This window comes from Dryobates pubescens, chromosome 20, assembly GCF_014839835.1.
Source record: "Dryobates pubescens isolate bDryPub1 chromosome 20, bDryPub1.pri, whole genome shotgun sequence".
Taxonomy (NCBI): domain Eukaryota; kingdom Metazoa; phylum Chordata; class Aves; order Piciformes; family Picidae; genus Dryobates; species Dryobates pubescens.
In genome coordinates this window covers 550,307-574,184 of record NC_071631.1, presented here as the reverse complement: position 1 = coordinate 574,184, position 23,878 = coordinate 550,307, and the positions used below count along the sequence as shown (strand labels likewise).

Genomic DNA, 23,878 nt, shown 5'->3' with positions numbered 1-23,878 from the left:
GATGGTCGCCCTCCTGCCACCCTGCCAGCCCCAGCGAGGCCCCGCACTGGGGGAGCTGGTCCCCAGCTCTTCCCCAGCTCCTCTTGGCTGCAGAGACAAAAATAATCTGCCCCCCCCCCAGGTAGCAGATGCAACCCCCCTGCCCAAGCCCCCTCCTCACCCCTGGGGAGCTCAGATCCCATCTTTGGTTAAGGAGCAGTGGGCGCTGCCGGCACGGGGCGAGGGTCAAGGCTGGCAGAAGGTCCCCAGGGGGCAGCGGTTCCAGGAGGGATGAGAGGCCTGAGCTTGTGAGGCCTCTGGAAGCGAGGGGGGACCCAGCTCCCCCTTGCATGGCTCTAGGATATTTATTGAACAAGACCTGGCATGAAATGCAGGAGAGGCTCCCGGGCCGCAGCCGGCTCCGTGGGCAAGCAGTCAAGGCAGGGAGCAGCGGCACGAGTCCGAGGTGCCCAGGAAGGTGCCAGGTGAGGTGGTGGTGCAACAGCCCCGGGCAGAGCCTCGGCTCCCATCGCCCCAGCTCCCTGCTCCGGAGCGAGGCGAGGGGGTGGGAAGAGGCAAGCCGGGGAGAGGCGAAGCTGTGGGGCAGCCTCCCCGGCCAGCCCCAGCCCCCCGGCCACAGCCCACCCTGTGCCAGCCAAAGCCACCCCGGGATGCCACTCGCGGGTCCTGAGCGGGTGAGCAGCCTCTGGGAAAGCCTCCCCGGGGATAGGAGGCACCTGCGGACCCCAGGCCCTGGAGCTCAATCGTCCATCACCCCCAGGCCACGGAGCCTGGGGAGTCCTGGGGGGCTCTTTCCCCCTCCTCGGGGCCAGCCCAGGCCTTGCTGGGCAGGGCTGTCCTGGAGGTCCCAACCCGGTCTCCCCTGCCCCAGCCCGGAGTGGAGTGACAGAGGAAACCGAAGAGGAGAGCAAAGGGAGACCGAATGGAGAGAGAGAAGCCGCGGAGCAGGGAGGCTCCGGCCGCCGGCTGCTATTGGCCCTTGGGGATGAAGGGCTCCGGGGGGAGGCTCCGGCTGCTATTGGCCCTTGGGGATGAAGGGCTCCGGGGGGAGGCTCCGGCTGCTATTGGCCCTTGGGGATGAAGGGCTCCGGGGGGAGGCTCCGGCTGCTATTGGCCCTTGGGGATGAAGGGTTCCCCCTCCTCGGGCTCCGGCCGCGGCCCCGGGTCGCTCAGGCACCGCAGCATCCGCTGGTTGCTGGGGCTGTCGCCGGTCTCCGGGGTGAAGACGTCGTCGGTACCGGGAGAGGAAGGCTCCTTCACCCGCATCACCAGCCCCTCCTCATCCTCCTCGGGCGAGGGCGGGAGGCCGCCGCAGCCCTTGGGCTCCTCGTTCATCAGGTCCACAGAGTCCGGGGACTGGGGGGAGGCGGGGTCGATGGTGATGATCGGCAGGTTCTCCGAGTCGGCCTTGGGTTCGTAGGCCAGGGGGTCTGGGGAGGGAACAGGGGCTCAGGCAGGGCCCCCCTCGTGCTGTCAGCTGCAGCACTGCAGTATCCGAGGGGGGCTGCCAGGAAGCTGGGCAGGGGCTGCTCGCAGGGCTGGGGGTGACAGGGCAAGGCGCAGTGCTTTGGAACTGGGGCAGGGCAGGTTGAGGCTGCACAGGAGGAAGCTCTGCAGTGAGGGACACTGAACAGGTTGCACAGGGAGGTGGTGGAGGCCCCACCCCTGGAGGCATTCAAGGTGAAAGCTGATGAGGCCCTGAGCAGCCTGCTCCAGCTGCTGTCCCTGCTTGCTGCAGGGGGGGTGGGGACCCCTCTGGGGGTCCCTCCGCACCCAGTGCCCTCTGTGATTCTGTCATCATGAACAAACTGGGTCAGGATCACCTGGGGAAGGGCAGGGGGACCCCCAGCTAATGCACCCCAGATGTTTGGGGCCGGAGGCCTGGGCTCAGTCTCTCCCATTTCCAAGCCTCCTGTTTAATTCTTTTGATCTCCACATGCCTGCTGGAGCTGCTCCAGGCCTCTGCCAGTCCAGAAGGGCAAAGCTGCCCTCTGCTGATGAGCTGCTGGCTCAGCACAGTCCAGCAGCTCTGTCACACCCTGTCACACCCTGTCACACCCTCCCCAGAGCAGGAGAGGACATGCAGGACAGGAGGAACCGAAGAGGGCAAAGCTAAATGCACGACGGAGAAGCTGGGAGCCCAAGGGCTCCTTGGGGCTGAGAACTCCTGGTCCTGAGCCCTGCAGGGACCTGCTGGAGGCATGGCCAGGAGCGTGGCTGGAGAGAGCTGAGCTCTGGGCAGATCCATGACTGGCCAAGCTCACATCCCACGGGGACTGGGCTGGGGGCTTCTGCTCAGGCAGAGCCCTGGGCTTGCCTGCGCTGCGGCAGGGGAGCAGGACAGGGACAGCTGGGGGGTGCAGGACAACGCAGGGGCCGAGTGCTGGAACACCAAAGTGCTGCTGATGCCCAGAGAGGTGCCAGCAGCAACGCTGCCCCGGCCCAGTGCCACCTACCTGAGCCGATGCGAGCCCGGGACATGGTGGGGGAGTCCAGCTTGTGGGCAGGCACCGTCAGGTAGTTGTTCATCTGCAAGGGCAGCACAGAGAACATCTCCATGGGAGCCACTGGCACCAGGGGGGAAGGGCAGGCAGGGGACTGACCCCAGGCCATGGGGATGAGCAGGATGCAGCAGCAGGATGCAGAGGATGCACACAGACACCCTCCCAGCTGTGCTGCAAGGACCTGCTCAGAGCCTGGGGCGATCAGAGGACCCCCATGGAGTGCAGTCACCCTCTGTCATCTGAACCTCAGCCCCCTCCCCATGCAGGACATTGTTCCCAGGCTGGGAAGCCCCCCTCGGCCACCCTGTCCTCCCCAGCCTGCTCCAGCACCCCCTTGGCACCTTCTGCTCCAGCTGCCGAGCCTTCTGCCTCCGCAGGAGCATCTGGTTCCAGGCCTCCTCGTAGGGGTCGGCCACCAGCGTGTGCCGGTTGTAGGACCGCAGCTGGGAGAAGGCCCCAGAGAGAGCAGAGAGGTTAGGAACCCCCCAGGAAAGGCCCAGAGAGAGCAGAGAGGTTAGGAACCCCCCCAGGAAAGGCCCAGAGAGAGCAGAGAGGTTAGGAACCCCCCCAGGAAAGGCCCAGAGAGAGCAGAGAGGTTAGGAACCCCCCCAGGAATCCACTTCTCGTGGAGCTGGGTGAAACAGCCACCAGTGGGCAGGGCACGTCCAGGCAAGCTGCTGGCTCATCCCTTATGTGCTGCCAGACTGATCCTGACCCACCTGGGTCCAGCAAAGGTTTAAAGCTGGGCTCAGCCCAGGCTGGCCTCCCCTCAGCACCATCCCAACCCCTTTCCATGAGGAAAAGCCTCCTGGGGAGAGAGATCCAGGGCAGGAACACGATGGGTAGGAGAGCAGGGACGATGTGGGGGTGAAGGTGGCAGCTGGCCCCAAGGGCTTCTGGTGGGAAGGGGTCCTGGGCAGCCCGAGGGCAGAAGGGGGCCCGGCCCGGGCACAGCTCACCCTCTGCCTGGTTTTCTGCAGGTTGTTGCGCAGGATTTTCCGGATCTCCTCCTCCTTGTCCTTGGACAGGGCTGGCAGGACGCGCTCCACGGGGAGGCTCTTGGGGTTGATGTTCCTGCGCGGACAGGCAGCGAGGGTTCAGCGGCGCCGCGCCGGCCGCGGCTGGCTGCTGGCCCCGGCGCCGCCGGCAGGGGGCGCCCTGCCCCGCGGCGGCAGCCCAGGGCTGGGCACTCACTGGATGGAGACCGTGGAGACGGCCGAGGGGATCTTGCCGATGCCGCCGCTCTCCACCAGCTCGATCGCCTGCTTCATCTCCATCTTGTGGTAGAAGGCGATGAGCTGGGGCTCCTTGGACCTCTCCCCCGCGATCAGGCACTTCTTGACGTATTTCTTGTTGAAGCGATTCAGCCTGCCCGAGGCCGTGGGGACAGGAGCAGGGAGGCATCAGGAGCCTTGCCCCAGGCACCCCCATCCATCCCCTGCCCAGGCCAGCAGCAGATGGTTCGGTTCCCACCAGCACAGCTCAGGCAGGGCTCCCCTGACTCCCTCCTGAGCCAGGCTGCCTCCAAACCCCCCAGAAGCTGCTTGTGCCCACAGGGGATGGTCCTCAGCTCCTGCAGGGTCTGGCCACCAGCTCCCCACAAGGGATAGGAGGAGAGGAAATGGCCTTGAGCTGTGTCAGGGGAGGTTTAGGTTGAGATTAGGAAACATTTCTTTGTTGGAAGGGTGGTCAGGGGTTGGAACAGGCTGCCCAGGGAGGTGGTGGAGTCCCCATCCCTGGAGGTGCTCAGAAAAGGTGTAGAGATGACACCAGGATGGCTCAGTGGCCAGGGGGGTGTTGGGTTGATGGCTGGACTGGATGACCCTGGAGGGCTTTGCCAGCTGAAACAGTTCTATGATTCTGTGCCATGGGTGGGGTGGGGAAGGGGTGCAGCCCCTGGCACCCAACCCGGGGCCATAACTCACCAAAGGAACCTGGGTGGGTGCCACAAGTCTGGGGAGAAATCCAGCACAGGGCTGAGAAACCTGCTGGGTGCTGACCCAGACCCTTCCCCATCTCCCCCACAGGTGTCCCCAAGCCCCCAGACTCACTTGTCCTTCCAGTGGTGGTGCCCATAGTGACCACAGATATCCTCAATCCCTGTCAGAAGGTGATCCAGGAACTGGAAGAGAAAGTCCAAGGGGTTGGCAGCTCACAGGGCTGTCACCCACCCTCTCCCCCCCCGACACCCAGGCTGAGACAGGGGAGGGGGCACGCAGGAGGTGTGGAAGCAGGGCTGAGGCCCTCGGGAGGGCAAAGGGTCCTACACAGGCAGGCTGCTGAGCTACCAGGCACAGGGAGGAAGGTCGAGGTCAGCTGGGCACCGGACGACACAGACGGGGGAGAGCCCTCGCTCCGTCCCCCCTTACCTTGGGCACCTTTAGGGGCAGCTCCTGCCGGGCAGGGCCCCCTGTGTGCAGCGCGGAGGCGGCAGAGGCAGGGCGGCGCGGGGCCGGGGGGCGCAGGGGGTTACCTGCGTGTGGATCTCCTCGTTGATGGAGCGCTTGGTCTCCTGCTTCTTCTTGACAGCCAGCAGGTCCACCAGGGGCCGGATGGTCATGCCCTGGGGAGCGGAGGGGCCGGGTTAGCCCCGGGGGGGCTCAGCACAGCTCCGAGGGGGGCAGGGCCGGGGACCCCCAGGCCTCCTGCCGGCACCCACCTGCACGAAGACGGTGAAGAAGATGACGGTGATGATGGCTGTGAGGAACATGTCCCTCATGCCAAAGTGTTTGTAGTCCAGCAGGTAGCCCAGGGAGAAGGCGATGGCCCCGCGCAGGCCGCCGTAGGCGATGATGAACTGGTCCTTGGGCGTCAGCTTCACGATCCGGAACTTGTTGATGAACCAGGTGAGCACCAGGACGCCTGGGGCAGCGGGGCAGGGTGGTGCGTGGTGAAGGACCCCCTGCAGCCCCAGAGAGACCTCTCCCCACAGCCCAGCTCGACCCCTCCTGGCCGTGGGGGCAGGGGGCTGCCGTCCCACTCGCCCCAACGCTCCTCCGGCCCCGGCTCCGCGGAGCCCAGCAGCCGCCGCGGTGCAGCAGCGCCGCCCGGCCAGCCCCAGGCTCCCCAGCAGCCAAACCTGGGCCTCCCGGCTCTGAGAGTCGCTGCGCCCCAGGGCTCTGCCACCACTCACCCAGAACCCTGGCGATGAGGCAGAAGAGCAGAGTGCTGATGACGAAGGTCCAGTTCCAGTAGTGGTGGCCAGCCACGGTGGAGACCCCCAGGAAGATGAAGATGAGGGTCTCGCTCACGCTGCTCCACATCTTCAGGAAGTACTTGATGGTGGTGTGGGACTTGTGGGAGATGTTGGCCTCCACGTAGGGCCTCATGACCACGCCGGAGGCAATGAGCCTAAGGCACAAGGTCCGGGGCTCAGCGGCCACGGGGCCAGGGGCCGGCCCCAGGCCCCGGCCCGGGCAGGGGCAGCACTCACGCCATGATGCCCGAGAGGTGGAAGAGCTCCGCCGACAGGTAGGCCATGTAGCTGTAGAGGAAGACGAAGAGCGGCTCGATGACGCGGATGTGCGAGGTGAAGCGCGAGGTGAAGGCTGCGATCACGCCGTAGATGACCCCCACGAAGACCCCCCCCAGGGACACCACGAAGAAGCTGAGGAAGCCCAGGATGATGTCGATGATGGTCACCTGCTCGAAGTTGGCAAACTCCTCAAAGAGGTGGTAGAGGACCTGGGGGGGAGAAGGCAGAGCAGGGCTCAGGCTGTGCCGCAGGCTGGGGGGGCTGGGCTGGGGCTCCTCCGCCTGGGGGCGCCCGAGGGTGACCTCGGCCCTGTGTCCTGGGGTGCCTCAGAGGGGCTGTGGTTAGCGGGTCAGGGAGGTTCTCCTGCCCCTCTCCTGCGCCCTGCTGAGGCCACATCTGGAATCTTGTGCCCAGTTCTGGGCCCTGGGCTCAAGAAGGACCTCAGGGAACTGCTTGAGAGAGTCCATCCCAGAGCCACGGAGCCGCTGCAGGCAGTGGAACCTCTCCTGTGAGGCCAGGCTGAGGCAGCTGCTGGGGCTAGGAGCAGAGCAGCCTGAGGGCTGCCCTCAGCCCCGGGGACGAAGAGGTGCAGGGCAGGAGCCAGGCTCCGCTCAGGGATGGCCAAGGACAGGACACAGAATCACTGAGGCTGGAGAAGGCCTCCGAGAGCATCCAGCACAACCACCCACAGCCACCAAACCCAGTGCCCAGGCGCCACAGCCACAGGGCTCCCGCGGGCCTGCAGGCTGCCCGCCGCCGCGGCACTCACGACTGTGACCGCGTCGTTGAGCAGCGACTCGCCGAAGACCAGGATGTGCAGCAGCTCGTTGATGTGGATCTCCTCGAAGACGGCCAGCACGGCCACCGGGTCCACGGCAGAGATGATGCTGCCGAAGAGCAGGTTGGCCAGCAGGCCGATGTGGTTGAGGCTGGGGCCGCTCAGCTGGCACACGGCGTACATCAGCCCCCCCAGGAAGAAGGCGTTCCAGAGCGTGCCCACCACGGCGAAGATGAGGATGGTGCCCAGGTTCTCGGTGAACTGGCGCAGGGGCAGGAAGTAGCCGGCGTCCAGGATGATGGGGGGCAGCAGGAAGAGGAAGAAGATGTTGGACTTGAGGATGGGGGGCTCCTCGCCCACCCCTTTGATCAGCCCCCCCACCAGCAGCCCCACCACGATCAGCAGGCAGCTCTCGGGCACGATGCTGGACACGGAGGGGATCACGTGGAAGCCTGCAGGGAGAGAGCAGGGCACAGGCTGGCTCAGAGGCTGCAGGATGCTCTCGGCAGGACACCAGCTCCCAGCCCTCCCTAGGACCATGCGGTTTCCTGCTCACCTCCAGGGATGAGGCCTGCACCAGCTCCCTGGGCAGCCTGTGCCAGGGCCTGCCTAGAGATGCTGCCCCAGGGCACGTGCCAGCCCCTCTATTCCCCACGGTGCCAGACCCACACAGCCTGGCACTGCCTGGCCTCAGGGCAGAAGTAACAGCGAGGCCCAGCTCAGGGGGCAGCAGGCACCCTCTGGGCACCCAGGGTCTCTCAGGGACCCCCCACCCAGGCCCCCAGGCCAGCTGTCTGCAGCACAGGCAGTCCTGCCAGGCTGCTCCTGGCTCCAGCTCTTCCCATCACAACACGTGGGCACTGGCACTTCCCTGCTGTCAGACAGCAGCCTGCCCACTCAGGTGCCAGCTCAGCCAATGTGCCAGGGGCTGGCAGGAGCCAGCAGCACAGTGCCTGTGCCTGGGTGTCCTTGATGCAGGGGGCAGGGAGGAGAGCTGCTGCCTGGGGGGGTGAGGATGGAACTGGAGGGGGTCCCTAATCCCCTCTCCTGCAGCTTCAGGAGCAAGCATGGAGGCTGCAGGCAGGGCTGCTCCCGGGCATGGAGCAGGGCAGGGAATGTGCCCAGTGTGCAGGGCTGACCATGGCACCACTGCAGCTGCAGAACACCTGAGAGCATCCAGCACAAGCATCAACCCAGCCCCACCATGGCCACCAAACCCTGGCCAGGGGTGCCACGGCCACAGGGCTCTGCAACACCTCCATGGGGACTCCACCACCCCCCTGGGCAGCCTGTGCCAAGCCTTGGCACCCTTCAGGGGCAGAAATTGTCCACTGCCCCTCTCTGGCCCTGCTCCAGCTGCCTTGGGGTGCAAGGTACCAGGGGACTCCTTCTCCCTTTTCCACCCCAGCACAACACCAGTCACAGGGCTCTGCTGACCTGCTGGCACCCACCCCCTCCCCAAGCCCCCCACAGCCTGGGCAAGGTGGGCAGCTGCCAGCTGGGCTGGGCAGGCAGCAGGATGCCAGCCCAGGCAGCACTGGGGGATCTGGGGCTCCCTGGCTCCTCTCCCTGGATTGCCAATCCCTGCTTGGCAGCAGCAGATTTGTTCCCTGGCAAGGGAGAAGCTTCCAAACCAGGAGCCCTGCCTGGCCTCCCCTGCTCCTTCCGGCCGCCAGCTCTGCCATCTGCACAGCATTGCACAACAGATTAAGCCCCCCGGCCCCCCCTGAGGAGCCAGCACCCTGCTGATGGTCCAGAGCTGCTCAGCACCCCCACGGGTCCCACAGGGCCCAGGGCTGTGCCTGGGTGCCGGCCCAGCCCTGCGGGGAAGGTGCTGCACGGATGCAGCTCTGCAGGGACCAGCGGCCAGGAGCCCTCCCCGGGGGTGGGAGTGAGGCAGCCGCTGGCCACGGCCATGTGCAAGGCCCCCAGGAGCAGGACCTCAACCCAGAGCCACAGAATGGATTAACCACAGACTCAGAGAATCCTGTGGAGTGGGAAAGGCCTCTAGGCTCATCCAGTCCCACCACAGCCCCACCACGGCCACCAGGCCACGGCCCCGGGCGCCAGGGCCACAGGGCTCTGGCAGGGGCCAGGGAACAGCAAGACCCCAAATGCTGCTTCACTTTCCTCTGGGAAGCAGCAACAGCTTCGTGCCAGGAGCTGGGATCTGAGAGGTGCCCCTGGGAGCTCAGGCTGCCTGGGAAGCACTTCCCCAGGGAACCAGGAGCAGCGATGCAGAGGCAGCAGAGGCAGCAGAGGCAGCAGAGGCAGCAGAGGCAGCACAGGCAGCAGAGGCAGCAGAGGCAGCACAGGCAGCAGAGGCAGCACAGGCAGCACAGGCAGCACAGGCAGCACAGGCAGCAGAGGCAGCAGAGGCAGCAGAGGCAGCACAGGCAGCAGAGGCAGCAGAGGCTGCAGAGGCAGCACAGGCAGCAGAGGCAGCAGAGGCAGCACAGGCAGCAGAGGCAGCAGAGGCAGCACAGGCAGCAGAGGCAGCACAGGCAGCAGAGGCAGCACAGGCAGCACAGGCAGCAGAGGCAGCACAGGCAGCACAGGCAGCACAGGCAGCACAGGCAGCAGAGGCAGCAGAGGCAGCACAGGCAGCAGAGGCAGCACAGGCAGCAGAGGCAGCACAGGCAGCACAGGCAGCAGAGGCAGCAGAGGCAGCACAGGCAGCACAGGCAGCAGAGGCAGCACAGGCAGCACAGGCAGCACAGGCAGCAGCTTTCCCCAGGGGGCTCTGCCCGGTTTCCTTAAAGCCCACCAGGAGGGCAGTCCAGTCCAGCCCAGCCCCCCGGGCTGCAAGAGGCTTCTGCCATCCACAGCCCCCCCGGGCACCCACAGACGCTGGGAGAATGAGGCCAGCTCCCCCAGCTGCTCCTGCCCAGCCCTGCTCTCCAGACCCTTCCCCAGCTTTCCTGCCCTGCTCCAGCCCTCGATGTCCTTCCGGGATTGAGGGCCTCGAAACCTAAGGTCCATCCCACCCAGAAGGTTCTGGGCTGCCCTTCCCAGGGCCCTGGCTGCAGTCTCATGTAAATATTTACTCCCACCCCAGCAGCCTGGGAGAGGCTCTGCCCCACGTGTGGCTGTCTCCTCCCTGGGCTGTATCTGGGTTAGGCTGGATGCTGTGCCTGGCATTATGTAAGCTCCATCCAGCAGCATCTGCTCCTTCCCTGCCTAATGACTCCAGACCCTACCATGCCTCATCTGCTTCCATCCTCAGCCTGGCAGGAGGAGTCTGAAGGGCTGCAGAGAGCTGGGACAGGGAGGGGAGGGTGGTGGGCACCCAGCCCAGCCCCAGGAGCCTTGTCCTGGGCACTGCTGCTGCCAAGCCCAGCCCCGTTCCTGAGGAGATGCTTCCTGCTCTGCAGCTGAGGCAGAGGTGAGCTCCATGCCCCAGGCAACCTGGAAGCCCTCTGCCAGGGCCAGGAGGGGAAGGTTTGCACCTCTCAAGCCAACAGCAGCTCTTGAGGCGCCTCTGGTGACGTGAATCTACTGCAGAGGGAGGCTGGAGTGAGGCTGGGGTTGGGCTCTACCCCCAGGGGACAATCATTAGGACAGGAGGAAATGGCCTCAGCCTGTGCCAGGGGAGGTTTAGGTTGGACATGAGGAACAATCTGTTCCCCAAAAGGGCTGCCAAGGCCTGGAACAGGCTGCCCAGGGTGGTGGTGAAGTCCTTGTCCCTAGAGGGGTTTAAACGCCCTGGAGCCCCCCAGCTGGGAACGTCCTCAGCTGCCCTTCCTCCCAGAGCTGCAGGCTGGGGTTGCCCAGAGCCTGCTGGAGGCCCCAGCCCCAGAGACTGTCAAGGTCAAACCTGAGCAAGCTGCTCCAGCTGGAGGTGTCCCTGCTCCCTGCAAGGGGGGCTGGGCAAGGTGACCTTGAAGGGTCCCTTCCGAGCCAGAGCATCCTGTGATGGATGTCCCCTCCTGTCACAGGAGAAGGAAGATGGAGGAGGAGGGAAGCAAAAGCCTCCTGGCTGCTGCTGGAGCTGGGTGAGCAGGGAGGGGGGGAGGGAGCACGAAGGGCTCAGCAGGCTCAGAGTCAAGCAGGAGGCTCCTGCAGCTGCACCCCAGCTTCTGAGCACCCCCACAGGGCATCCTCAGGGGAGAGCACAAGACATGAGCATGGCTGCAGCAGCAGCACCCTGCCAGGCTCCACAGCCCCACGGGGGGCTGCAGGCACAGGGGGCACAGGAATCACACAGCTGCTGACCAGGGCTCAGCAGCTCTGCCAGGAGGCAGGGCAGGGGGTGGTGAGGAGGTGGTGAAGCCTCCTGGGGGATGCTTGCTGCAGCCCCAAGGACCCACAGGTGCCGGTTGGGGCCGCGGGGGGGCCATGAGGACCCATGGCTGGGGTGTGGAGTGTGCTGCAGTGCTGGAGAAGCCCCAGGAGAAGGCAGAGGGTCCAGGCAAGAGGTGCTGAGGGGAGCAGGCATGCTCAGAAGTGCTGCCCTTCAGAAGGACACTGCAGAGCCCTGGAGCAGACACTGCTCAGCAGCTCCGGGGCCCTCCAAAGGCCACTTTAACCCTTTAGGACACCAGGCTGGCAGGGGCTGGGTGTGCCACACTGAGAGGTAGCAGCAAACCCAGCAGTGAGGGACGCAGCAAGGTGCAGACACCCCACTGGGACACGGGCTGAGCAGGGAGGAGGGCTTGGGACTGGGCTCCAGGGTCTGCAGAGCACCAAGCCCACCCTGCCCTGGCTCCCATGCTCTGTGCTTCGGGGCAGCAGAAGTTGAGGGCAGGATGTGACACAGGGACAGTGTTTTGCAGTCAGGGCCCGGGGGAAAGCCCATCAGAAGCTCCAAGACTTTACCCCAAATTCTCTCCCTTTATCTCCTTTACCCCAGAGCAGGACTGGATTTCCCTCTGCCCCCACCCAAGCCCTGGCTGCTGTGTGGCTGTCCAAAGATCAGCCAAGCTCTGCTGCCTGCTGCTGGCCTCCAGCACAGCCCACGAGGGATGGCTCAGGCTGGGAGCTCGTCCCAGCCCTGCTCTGCACCCTCCCTGTCAAATGGAGCTGGGGCCACGGAGCTGCCTGCAAGAGCAGGGAGCGAGGAGCCTGGGAAGGGCATGGAGAGAGCTGCCCACAGCTGGCACTGGCAGGGCTGCCCATGGGGAGGTCTCCAGGGAGGGGGCTGAGAACTGAACTTGCTAGAAAGGAGCTGAACAGCTGAGGATTTACACCTAAAAATAGAGGGAAGTCACAGCTGGGGTCACCCTGCAAGGGGAGGAGGCCAACCCCTGCTGCTCAGATTACATCCACTGCACCTCCCAGCTCCAGCACCAAGGCCTGCCCTGAACCTCCAGCCTCACACCAGGGACCAGCACAGCTCCAGCAGCTTGGCCAAACCCTCCTCCGCTTCCCCATGCAGGTCCAGGCCTCCTGAGTGCTCTCCTGCAGCCCTCTGGGCTGGGCTGGGGCAACCTTGAAGAGAAGCATCCAGTGGCCTCCGTGCCCAGAAGGGAGGAACTTTGCCCTCCCAGCCCAGAGCCACATCTCCTGCTCAGGAGCTGGCCTGGCTTGGTCACACCGCAGCTACAGAGGGAGCTCCTCAGCAGAACAATTTCCCCACATCAGACCAAATGTTGTTTTTCTCCCCAGCCTCATTATGTTCCTGTTGCTAATTACAAAGAAAAGCCAAGAAGCAGGAAGTTAATTAATTTGCACTGCTCTGTGACTCATGAGGCTGCTGCAGATCCACCGGGGGGCAGGAAAGCTCAGCCTGGGCTGGGAGTGCCACAGCAGCACAGGGAGGGAGACGGCCAAAGGAGGACCCCGGCCTGGGCTCTGCCCCCAGCCTGGGCTCTGCCCCCGGCCACTGCTGGGCAGGAGGCTGTGCCCAGCCTGGGCTCTGCCCCCGGGCACTGCTGGGCAGGAGGCTGCCCCCAGCCTGGGCTCTGCCCCCGGGCACTGCTGGGCAGGAGGCTGTGCCCAGCCCCATGTGAAGCACCCAGGTTAGACCCCACAAGCACCCAGCACTGTGCAGCAGCCTCCAGCCAGGTGTGGGCTGAGGGAAGCAAGGGCCAAGCAGAGCCACTCTGCCTGCTCTGAGCAGGGCACATCCCATGGGATACAGGCAGGGAGGGAGGCAAAGCCCTGAGCCGTGCCCAGGTCCCCACGAGACCTCCTGTCCACCCAGGGGGTGACTCCACAAAGCAAGGTGCCCAGCACTGCCCAGCTGTGACTGCCCCACGCCCCAGAGCTCAGCTCCCAGCTGGGCTGCAGCGTCCCTGCAGTGGCAGCACCACCAGCCCCAGGCCTGCTGCCAGCTGCCCAGGACAGAGGCTGTGCTCTCCTGCCGTGCCGCTGCCCACAGCCCTTGCTCCGACGGCCGGGTCCCACCTGGCAGCCCCTGAGCCCCCTCTGCTCTCCCTCCCTTCCCCCACCCTGCAAGCACAGCTGGGGCGGGGGGGGAGGGGCAGGGGAGCGGTGCCCGGGGGCAGCCCCCAGCCGGCTCCATCCCCAGCCGGCTCCATCCCCAGCCGGCTCCATCCCCTGCCGGCTCCTCCATCCCCTGCCGGCTCCATCCCCAGCCGGCTCCATCCCCTGCCGGCTCCATCCCCAGCCGGCTCCATCCCCAGCCGGCTCCATCCCCAGCCGGCTCCATCCCCTGCCGGCTCCTCCATCCCCTGCCGGCTCCATCCCCAGCCGGCTCCATCCCCTGCCGGCTCCATCCCCTGCCGGCTCCATCCCCAGCCGGCTCCATCCCCAGCCGGCTCCATCCCCTGCCGGCTCCATCCCCTGCCGGCTCCTCCATCCCCTGCCGGCTCCATCCCCTGCCGGCTCCATCCCCTGCCGGCTCCATCCCCAGCCGGCTCCATCCCCTGCCGGCTCCATCCCCTGCCGGCTCCATCCCCTGCCGGCTCCATCCCCAGCCGGCTCCATCCCCAGCCGGCTCCATCCCCTGCCGGCTCCATCCCCAGCCGGCTCCTCCATCCCCTGCCGGCTCCATCCCCTGCCGGCTCCATCCCCTGCCGGCTCCATCCCCAGCCGGCTCCATCCCCAGCCAGCTCCATCCCCTGCCGGCTCCATCCCCAGCCGGCTCCATCCCCTGCCGGCTCCATCCCCTGCCGGCTCCATCCCCAGCCGGCTCCATCCCCTGCCGGCTCCATCCCCAGCCGGCTCCATCCCCTGCCGGCTCCATCCCCTGCCGGCTCCATCCCCAGCCGGCTCCATCCCCTGCCGGCTCCATCCCCTGCCGGCTCCATCCCCTGCCGGCCCGGCAGCAGATAAGAACAGCTGATAGCACCAGGGGCGAGGCAGAGCTGCCAGGCACCGGCAGGAAGCAGAGCCTGCCAGGCACCAGGGGCACCAGCACCGCTGCAGCTCCACAGCCCCCTGCAGACTGCCCTGGGGGAGCCCTGGCAGCAGGAGCAGGGCCTGGCACCGCAGCACCAGGGAAGAGCCCTTCAGCCCCCCCGGAAAGGGCTTCTCCACATCTCTGCCACCGCAGGGTTTGCCCTGACCACGTCCCAGCTGCACCATCCTGCAGCAGCAGCCTGCAGCCAGTGCCCACCAGCAGCTGCAGGGGAGGCAGCTGGGGAGCTGGCACCTGCCTGCTTTGCCAGCTCTCACTGTGCCCTGCAGGCAGCAGGGCCCACACCCCACAGAGGAGGAGCAGAGAGCCCTGTGGGGCTGTCGGCTCTGCCAAGGAGGCACCAGGCATTGCCTGGCTCCAAAGGGATGCAGGGGTGCCCAGCATCACACCCCACCAGTGCAGCCCCCTCCCAGACATGGGCAAACAGCCCAGGACGATGCTGGCACTACCAGGGACCCACCAGGCCGCTCCCCTCCTGCAGGGCTGGATGTGGAGGCACAGAAAGGTCCCCAAGAGATGAGCAGGGCCTGGGGAACACAACCAAAGGCACCACCATGTCCCTCCAGCAGCTGTATGCAGCTCCCTCCCTGCCCTCACAGCCCCCAGAAGCAAAACCCTGCCCTTGGCAGGGCAAATCTCATCTGCTGTGCCCAGAGCCCTGCTGGAAGGTCGCAGAGGAGGAGGAGGATGAACTGCAGCCAAGCAGCAGGCAGCTGCTGTGGGACCTCGATGGCTGCAGTGCTGCAGAGCAGGAGCAGGACAGAGGGATCCTGGGCTTGCAGGGTTGCTGTGCATCACCTGCAGGCTCCCTGGGTACCAGGCTGCCAGGATGGGTGCCCCCAGGAGCCCCCTGCACACAGGGACCAGCAGGCTGCTTCCACAGCACAGCCTCAGTAACAGAGATCCCTTCCCCAGGGCCCCAGCAGGCTCTGTCCCTGCAGGCCCTGCTCCAAAGTCTGTCCCCAACTTTCTGACTGTCCCTTGAAGTCCTGAGAGGCCACCAGGAGCCTTCTCTCCTCCAGGCTGCCCAAGGCCAACTCTCCCAGCCTGGCCTCCCAGCAGAGGGCTTCCAGCCCTGCCAGCACTGCTGTGGCCTCCTCTGGCCCTGCTGCAGCAGGTCCCTGGCTGTGCTGAGGGCTCCAGAGCTGCCCCAGCACTGCAGGGAGGTCTCAGCAGCGCTCTTCATCCACCTGTCCCCCAGGGCTCACCCCGGGGAGGTGACCACCACAGGAGCACCGTCTGGGCCCAACATGCTGCTCTGAGCAGGCTGGGATGGGGCAGCAGCGTGGCTGGGCCGGGGGGGCTGATGAACAGGGCAGGACAGGGAGGAGAGGTGAAGGTGTCCATGAGGCACCAGCAGGCCTGGGGAGAGCAGAGCCTGCAGCTTCCTGCAGCAGCAGCCAGGCCGCGGCCCCTGCAGCCTCCCTCCATCTCCAAAGCACTCACCAGAAATTAACAGATCAACTGGGAGCCCTTCACAGAGCTGCTTTAATTTCCTCCCAGCTGCCAGAAGGAAATGAGAGACAAAAGACATTAAATGGACTTCCCCAAGTCCCCAAGTGCCTGGAGTGAGAGCTGGAGCCAGCAGCTCCCCACAGCCAGCCCTGCGTTCCCAGGCCGCTGCTCCTCCACGGCAGAGGCAAAGCAGAGCAGGGAGGAAGAGAGAGCTCAGTGCTGGCCTGAGGAGCCCAGGGCCCGGCCTGGCAGCACTCAGCTGCAGCACTCAGCTGCAGCACTGCACAGGGAGCACAGCCTGGAGCCCAGCACAGCTGCTGCAGCAAGCAGCCAAGGCCTGGGAGGCACCGAGCTTGGTGCCGGCACAGGGAGAAGAAACTTCTTCCAGAGCCAGCTGTGCACAGCTGTGAGCAGAGCAGCTGCCTCCAGCCCCAGAGCTGCCCCCTGAGGAGGTGCTCAAGCCCCCCAGGAGCTGAGCCAAGGGCTGGGGGCCGGGTGCCAGGCTGGGTGCCAGGCTGGGTGCCGCAGGCCAGGTGTGGCTCCAGGAACCCCAGTCCCGGACCTGGTGACCACATTCCTCCACCAGGCCACTCCCAAGCCAGGGCAAAGCTGTTTGAAGCCCTGGGGTGTGCTCCTCACAGGGTGTCTGCCAGGCAGGGCCAGAGCAATCCTCAGCAGCCTGTGCCCAGGGCAGGCAGGTGCAGAGCCACCCGGGGACAGATGCCACTCCGGTGCCTGCTGCCGCTGCGCCAGGGCTCGCTCCGACTCTTCTCCACCATCTCTGGAGGGGGGCAGCAGGCTGCCAAGGCTGGGCTCTCCCTGGCACAGGTTGTTTACCCTGGAAACTGAGTCCTCCACAGGGCAGCAGCTCCCACCTGGCCCCAGCCTCCTCCCAGGGAGCTGCAGAGAGCAGTGAGGTCTCCCTCAGCCTCCTCTGCTCCAGGCTGCACACCCCCAGCCCCCTCAGCTGCTCCTCCCCAGCCCTGCTCTCCAGACCCTTCCCCAGCTTCCTTGCCCAGACACTGGAGCAGGAGGCACTGGAGGTGATGTGGAGAGCATCTGGCACCCAGAGCAAGGCTCCAGTTGCTCTCCAGCTCCATGTCCTCAATCACATCACCCAGCACAAGGCTCCTGCTGGCCCCCAAAGCCTTGGGAAGAGTTAAAGCTGAGCCAGGCCGCGGTGAGCACAGACAAACTGCCCAGCAGAGCAGTGCCAGGGCCCTTCCCAGGAAGGGCAATTTCCGAGGGGAAGACAAACAAAAGCTCTTCAGGAAACAACCTGTTGGGCAGGGGGGGCTGCAATCAGCTCTGATCACTGCCTGGGGAGGGCAGTGGGGGCTGCAATCAGCTCTGATCACTGCCTGGGGAGGGCAGGGGGGGGCTGCAATCAGCTCTGCAGGCACAGCAGCACCACTCCAGCCCAGAGCCTGCAGCCCCCACAGCTAACCACCAGGCTGCTGAGGCCCAGGGGCTGCAGACTTGCCCCCATCAGGCACCACTCCACCTGCTGGGATGCAGGCCAGGGAGGTCTCTCCTCAGTGGTGCCCAGGGACAGGCCAAGGGGCCATGGGCACAAGCTGGAACCCAGGGGGTTCCACCCAACCACCAGGAGGAACTTCTTTGCCGGGAGGGTGGCAGAGCCCTGCAGCAGGCTGCCCGGGGAGGTGCTGCAGGCTCCTCCTCCAGAGTCATTCAAAACCTGCTTGGTGCCATCCTGTGCAACCTGCTCTGGCAGGGGGCTGGGCTGGATGATCTCCAGAGGTCTCCTGCAGCCCAGCTCCCTGTGATGCTGGCTCACTCCCAGCTGAGCCGCAGAAGCCTCCCTGCAGCAGCTGCTCTCAGCCTCTCCCTGGCGCTTGGCAGGCTGCAGAGGAGCTCCTTGGGTGCAAATCACCCCCCAGGGACCGAGGCTGCCGTGGGAGAAGTGCTCCCAAGGGAAACTGAGGCACTGGCAGGGCTGGCTGCAGCAGCTCTCCTCTTTAGAGGCCTTCCCTTGGCACATTTGTGCTGCCAGAAGCCTCCAGCACTGGGTGGGAAGCTCCCTTCTCTCAAGTCACAGATTCATAGAATGGTTTGGGCTGGAGAAGACCTCCAAGGGCATCCAGTCCAACATCCACCCAGCACCACCATGGCACAAACCCTGGCCCCAGGTGCCATGGCCACAGGTTTCTGGAACACCTCCAGGGATGGAGACTCCACCACCTCCCTGGGCAGCCTGTGCCAGGCCCTGACCACTCTGCCAGCAAAGAAACTTTTCCTCATCTCCAACCTAAGCCTCCCCTGGCACAACCCCAGGCCATTTCCTCTCATCCTATCACCTGACCCTAGGGAGCAGAGCCCAATCCTCACCTAGCTCCAACCTCTCAGGGAGCTGTAGGGAGCAATGAGGTCTCCCTCACCCTCCTCTCCTCCAGGCTGAACACCAGGTCCCTCACCACGAGCTTCATCACATTGTGACCAGGAAACACAGGACAGCTGCAGGCCCTGGGATGAACCTGCTGCAGAAGGCCTCTCCCAGGCTTGGGAGAGACCGAGGAGATGATTTCCCTAGGGAGGAAGTGAAGAGCTGTCCCCTGAGGCTGACTGCTGGGGACCAAGGCCATGGATGTGCTGGTGTCTGAGAGTCTCCTGGGCAACCCAAGGCAGCTCTGCTTTGTTCTTCCCACTGCAGAGAGCACTTTGAACTCTCCAGCTTGCCATTCAGGGACCTCAAAAACATCTCCTCAGCTTCCAGCAAGCCCTGGGCAGCCCTGCCCCTCTCAGCCCCATCACACAACCTGGGAAGGTCCCTAACCCACAGAGTGGTGTGCCACCAAAGGTGCCACCACCCCAAACCCAACAGCCCCCCAGAGAGGACACATCACCACAGCTGCCTCAGCAGCAGTCTGCTCTCCCTGCAGCAATCCCTCCCTGCTCTCCCAGCCTCTGCCAGGCACGCAGCAGCCTGTGCCTGCACGCCCGCCCGGAGAGCTTCTCCTTGCAGTGCCTCCCACACTGTTCCTCTGCCCCAGGAGGAGCAGAGCAAACCATGGCAAGGCAGCAGCCCTCAGCCAGCACACAGCTGGCACAGGATGGCAAACCTGAGGCGAGCAGGAGCTCAGCCACAGGCAGGAGAGGAGGCACAGCCCTGGCCTGCGGTCACCGCGGTGCTGGCCAAGGCCATCGAGCAAGAAGACCAAGCACCGGCGCTGGCTCCAGGCCAAACCACCCCCACCCCCTCCCTGCTCCTCTGCTCTCCCTCTGCAGCTGGGCAGCCCTGAGTTTGGAGCACCAAGGCTGGGACCAACCCTTCAGCAGCAGCTCTGGGCCCCACCAGGCAAGAAGCTGCTGGAGGGCAGGGTTTAGGACAAACATTTCCCCCTCACCACCCAGCTGAGAGAGCTCAGGGAGCCTCTGGCACCCTGCCCCCAGCAAAGCCTGCCTGCCACAGCCCTGCCTGGCACCCAGGAGGAGCCATCCCTGGGCTGGCAGAGGGGAGCAGGGCTAACCTCCAGCACACATCCCATGATGAGGGCTGGGGCAGGACACATCTCTGAGTGCTTCTTTGCTGTCCCTTTCCAAGCCTCACAGGTGGCACCAGTGTGCCCAGCTGGGCTTTGCTCCAGGGTGTTTCTGCCCTCTCAGAGTCCAGCCCCTGCACCCTGTGCCCCCTCTCCAACAGGTTTCCATCCCTCCTCACCACCCCCTGCCCAAGCAGATCCTCGAGTCCCTGCCTCTCAGCTCTCTCACGCCCCTGGGGTGGCCTCTCCAAATGCCCCAGCTCCAGGGGAGGATGTGGGCTGCTAAAAGCCTTTGAAAAGCACCCAAGGGATTCAGCACCCAAGCCCTGCTGCCAACCAGCAGCTGCCAGCCTCTGGAACATCCCTCTGGCAATTCTGAAGCTGTCTCTGCTCCCTGGTGTGCAGGAGCCACCCAGCCATGCCCAGAGCCTCCACGAGCCCCACAACCCCCCATGCACCACACCAGCTTTTGCTCTCTCCCAGCTCCTATCTTCAGCACACAGGCACCAGAACTTCATCTTGCTCCTCCCCAGACAGCAGCAGCAGTGGGGCTGGCCTGGCCAAGGGCAGCCCCAGGAGCAGCCCTGGGCACTGGAGCCTGACACTGGGGTGTCACCAAACCACCCCCAAAGCACCTAACAGCACTGCCCACAGCTCTGGGCTTGCTTTCTGCTGGCCTGGCACAGGCTCTCCCCAGCTCACTTTCCACCCAACAGCTACCCCAGGGTGCTGCTCTGCCAGTGCCCACTTGGCACTGGCTGCCACCAGACGGTCTGGAGGGGGCAGGGGGACACCCCTGGCAGCAGCCCCGACCCAGAGCCGCAGGGAAGGAAGAGGAGGCAGAGCAGGGACTCAGGGATGGCTACAGGCTGCAGCCAGGCTGGATCAGGTTCTGAGCAGCCTGGACTGGTGGAGGTGTCCCTGTCCATGGCAGGGCTTGGAACTGGATGGGCTTTGAGGTCCCTTCCAAGCCAGCCCATTGTGTGAGAAGCAGGACAGGGGCCCAGCCATGCAGCAGGGCCCTGTGAGGAGCCCAGCAGCAGCCTCCAGAGTGGCCACGCAAGGAACCGAGAGCCCAGCAGAGTGCTGAGCTGGGAGGTGCAGTGGCCAGAGAGCAGCCCATGCCCTGCTGAGGGCAGGCTGGAAATGGGACTGCTCTGCTTTCCTGCTTGGGAAGGCAGGGCCTGAGGTGTGCTTTGGAGACACAGCTTAGCCCAAGTGCTCTCCAGGGTGGGGAGGAGCTGCTGGCTTGCTATCAAGCTCTGACCCCAGGCCCTAGCCCACGGCCACAGCCCCAGCACAGGGCCTGGTAACCACAATCTGTTGTTTGCATTCCTGACTCACTCTTTCCCTTTCCCCTGAAAGGGAGAAATATTTCCAGCTGAACCTGAATTCCCCTGAATCTCCTGGAGCCATGTGAGACAAAAGGTCAGGCCTCAGAGCCAGGCTCTTGTGCTGAGAAACCTCCCAGAGAGTCACCTGGAAGGGCCCACCCAGCACTCACTAAAGCCTGCAGGGCTGCCTAAAGGAACACTGAGCAACAGGACAAGGGTCAGGCTGCCTCTCCTGGCCCAGAGGTGAGCCCTGTCAGCACTGCTGAGCTGCTCTGCATGGTCCCTGTGCACTGTGCCAGCACTCAACACCCAGACACCGCTCACAGGGCTGAAGGCTCTCAGCTCAGCAGCCCCGAGCCAGTGCAGGGGCACTCAGAGCTGGAGGAGAAGCTGGGCAAGGGAAATCAGAAGATGCCAACCTGTCACACACAGCCACAGCATGCCCCAAACCCTGCCCAGTTTTGAGATCCTGATCCTGCCACCCCAGGGGGTGCTGAGGGGAAGCACTGAGGCAGTGGTGCCCAGCTGTGGAGGAGCTATCCCTGGGTGGGGAAGAAAAGCTGCTCCTGAGCAAGGTCCCTGATCCAGGGGCTGGGATTTAGGCACTGAGCAGTGAGCTGTTTGTGCAGGTCATGAGCAGAGGCAGCCTGCAGGCTCAGCTGTGCCAGCAGCCTGGGAACCACCTGCCAAGGCTCCGTGCCCAGGCAGTGCTGCCCCCTCCAGCACCCTGCAGAGGAGGCCACGGGAAGGGCTGCCCCAGGAGCACTCTGCAGCCGCAGCCCCTGGCAGGGGTGAAGAATCACAGAGCAGAGTGGAACCCAAGGTGTGGATCTGGGCATCCCTGGGGCTCTGCAGAGCACCTGCCACCTCCAGAGGATTTTGCCAAACTCCCCAGGCAGCTCTTCCGAAGCCCCCCTGCAGCCTTGCATAATCCCTGCCCGGCACCGGAGCCCAGGCTCAGCTCACCGCCAGAAATAACTTCTCCTGCAGCACAAACCAGCCCCAGCCACAGGCAAGGGGGGCCAGGACCAGCCTCCAGCAGCACCCCAGCAGACAGAGGGTGCCAGCAGGGGGGCAGCCAGCGGGCAGCGACATCCCCTTGCCCCCCCCCCGTCTGTCCCCAGGGAGCTGCTTCCCACTGGCCGTACTGGTGCTTTCCAGCGGCGCTTTCCCAAAGCAGGGCTGCAGGGCTGCAGGGCTGCAGGGCTGCAGGGCTGTAGGGTTGCAGGGCTGTAGGGTTGCAGGGCTGCAGGGTTGCAGGGCTGCAGGGCTGCAGGGCTGTAGGGTTGCAGGGCTGCAGGGTTGCAGGGCTGTAGGGTTGCAGGGCTGCAGGGCTGCAGGGCTGCAGGGCTGTAGGGTTGCAGGGTTGCAGGGCTGCAGGGCTGTAGGGCTGTAGGGCTGCAGGGCTGCAGGCCAGCGCCCCTTAGCTCCTCCTTTTCTCCACCAGCTTCCGCAGACACTTCTGCTTTCATCACTCTGCTCTGCGGGGCAGCAGGGCAGCAACGGCGGCAGGGCAGCAAATGGCAGGGCAGCAACGGCGGCAGGGCAGCGATGGCCCCGGGGCAGTGAGCAGAGGTCGCTTAAGGAGCGCCGGGCCAGCCCCGGGACCAGGGGCCCTCAGGCTGCCTTTCCCCCGCGGAGGACCCTTCCAGCTGAAGGTGCCACAAACCCTGCCGGGCAAGGCTGGGAAGGCAGGAGCCCCATGGATCCCACCCGCTTCCTCTCTGCCCAGACCAGGAAGCCTCCAGGTCTGAAGTCTCTGCTGCTGGATGCAAACAAGCCCCCGAGGAGGGGAGGTGGCAGTGGGGCTGCCCCTGCCCCCGCCGGCAGCAGCCTGGGAAAGGCAGGGAGGATCTGAGCCGCTGGGGTAGAGCTTCTCAGACCCCTCCAGGCCAGGGCAGGGCAGGGTTTTGCCTGGCACCAGCTTCCCAAAGCTCCCAAAGCAAGGTTGTCATCAGCAAGCAGCAGCGCTCCAAGGGAAGGCTGCCGTGAGCGGCACGAACTCACTGATGGCCACTGAGCAGCACAACGAAGGAGCACAGAGCTCTCCCCTCAGCCCCCAGCCCTTCACCTGCTCCACGGCAGCAAGCTGGCAGCTGCCCTCTTGGCTTTGTCACCCGGCCTGGGCCCGGGGCCGGCAGGAGCACGGAGAGGTTACCGCAGGTCAGAGGCTCTGGGGGCAATTCCCCTGGTAGTGATCCAGCCGCAGAAGTTTGGCAAACACTTTGTCAACAACCCCACCCTGGCACCGCGCCGCCTCCCAGGGCAGGGGATGGCACCGGGGTGACTTTTCCCAGGCCCCGGGTCCCTGATGCTGGCTCATCCTCAGGGCCAGAAGCCTCCGGGCGCCCTGCAGCACGGCTGCCCAAGCTGCCCGCCCCGGGCTGCTGCCGAGGGGCAGCGAGGGGAGGCTGAAGCCCTGGGAGATGTTAAAGTGACTCCTCCAAGGTTACAAAAGGCATCCGTGGGTGAGAAGGGAACCAACCAACCAAACCAGGCACATCCTCACTGCTGCTGCCCAAGTGTCAAAGGGAGGAAAGGAAACCTGGTCCCAGGCAGGGATGGGCAGGGGTCAGGGAGCATCCACAGCCCCACTGCTGGGCAGTGGCACCAGCAGAGGGGCCGAGTGCCCCTGCCCTGCCTGCCAGGCCTCCGCAGGGACCCAAGGTCACGGGGAGAGCAGTGCCCACCCTGCCCGGGGTGTCTGTGGAGGAGAACCTGCACTGGGATGCTGCAGGGGATTCCCCCGGGATGCTCGCAGGGATCTGTCCTTGGGATGTCCGAGGAGGGTTCACCGAGATGCTCAAGGGGGCTCCTCCTTGGGATGCTGCAGGGCGTCCCCCTGAGATGTTCGGGGGGGATCCTTCCTTGGGATGCTTGGGGGGATCCTTGCATGAGATGCTCAAGAGGATCCCTCCTTAGGATGCTCGGGGGGGGGTCCACTCTGGGATGCACCTTGGGATGCTCTGGGGGTGCCTGTCCCATTCAGTCGGGGGTCCCTCTCTGTGCTCCTCAGGACTCCTGCCCCATGAAGCCGGGGGACACCCCCCGGGGTGCTGGGGGGGGAGGTGCGGGGGTGCCTGTGTCTCTCCCCGGTGCCCCTTCCCGCCGCCCCCCCCCCGCACGGCCACCGACCTACCCAGCTTCATGAGGCAGGCCAGCAGGATCCAGAGGGAGATCTCGAAGGGGATGCGGATGTGGTTGTAGTCGATGCCCAGCACCGGGAAGGCTTTGCGGGGCTTGGCGTGCCCCTCGCCGCTGCCGTTGGCCGGGTGCTTGCTCAGCGGATGGATCTCCTGCGAGGACGCGGGGGGCGCGGGGGTGAACCCCCCGAGCTCTCTCGCCGGCTGGCCCTGCAGCGGCCCGGAGGCCAGCATGCGGTTGGCCTGCAAGCCCCGAGCGGGCGGCGGCAGCGCCAGCAGCAGCAGGGCCCAGGGCAGGAGGCGCAGGGCCGCGGGGCCCATGGCGGCGCTCGGGCGGGCGGCTGGCGGCGGCGCTCGGGCGGGCG

At 65.4% G+C, this 23,878-nt stretch overlaps 1 protein-coding gene across 2 annotated transcripts; it reads right to left on the bottom strand.

The window, feature by feature from the left end:
- SLC9A1 (solute carrier family 9 member A1) lies at positions 1 to 23,878 on the bottom strand. Of its 2 annotated transcripts, XM_054170781.1 has the most exons (13): positions 23,510 to 23,878; positions 7,151 to 7,209; positions 6,749 to 7,018; positions 5,938 to 6,188; positions 5,638 to 5,855; positions 5,164 to 5,366; positions 4,978 to 5,067; positions 4,556 to 4,626; positions 3,699 to 3,872; positions 3,464 to 3,578; positions 2,846 to 2,947; positions 2,457 to 2,529; positions 1 to 1,430 (listed from the first exon to the last, which is right to left on the bottom strand). In XM_054170781.1, the coding sequence occupies exons 1-13, from the start codon at positions 23,832 to 23,834 to the stop codon at positions 1,108 to 1,110; spliced, it is 2,274 nt and encodes a 757-aa protein (XP_054026756.1). In that variant the 5' UTR covers positions 23,835 to 23,878; the 3' UTR covers positions 1 to 1,107. The 2 variants fall into 2 exon arrangements, with proteins under 2 accessions (XP_054026756.1, XP_054026755.1); XM_054170780.1 differs by having other exon boundaries at positions 6,749 to 7,209.

What these genes read in the sequence shown, in the direction of transcription:
- SLC9A1 (XM_054170780.1), bottom strand. Translation starts at nt 23,834, where the DNA reads ATGGGCCCCGCGGCCCTGCGCCTCCTGCCCTGGGCCCTGCTGCTGCTG. An exon ending in CCTCATCGCCAGGGTTCTGG is followed by an intron (nt 5,367 to 5,637) that starts GTGAGTGGTGGC and finishes CCGCTGCCCCAG; the next exon opens with GCGTCCTGGTGCTCACCTGG. An exon ending in TGCAGAAAACCAGGCAGAGG is followed by an intron (nt 2,948 to 3,463) that starts GTGAGCTGTGCC and finishes GCCTTCTCCCAG; the next exon opens with CTGCGGTCCTACAACCGGCA.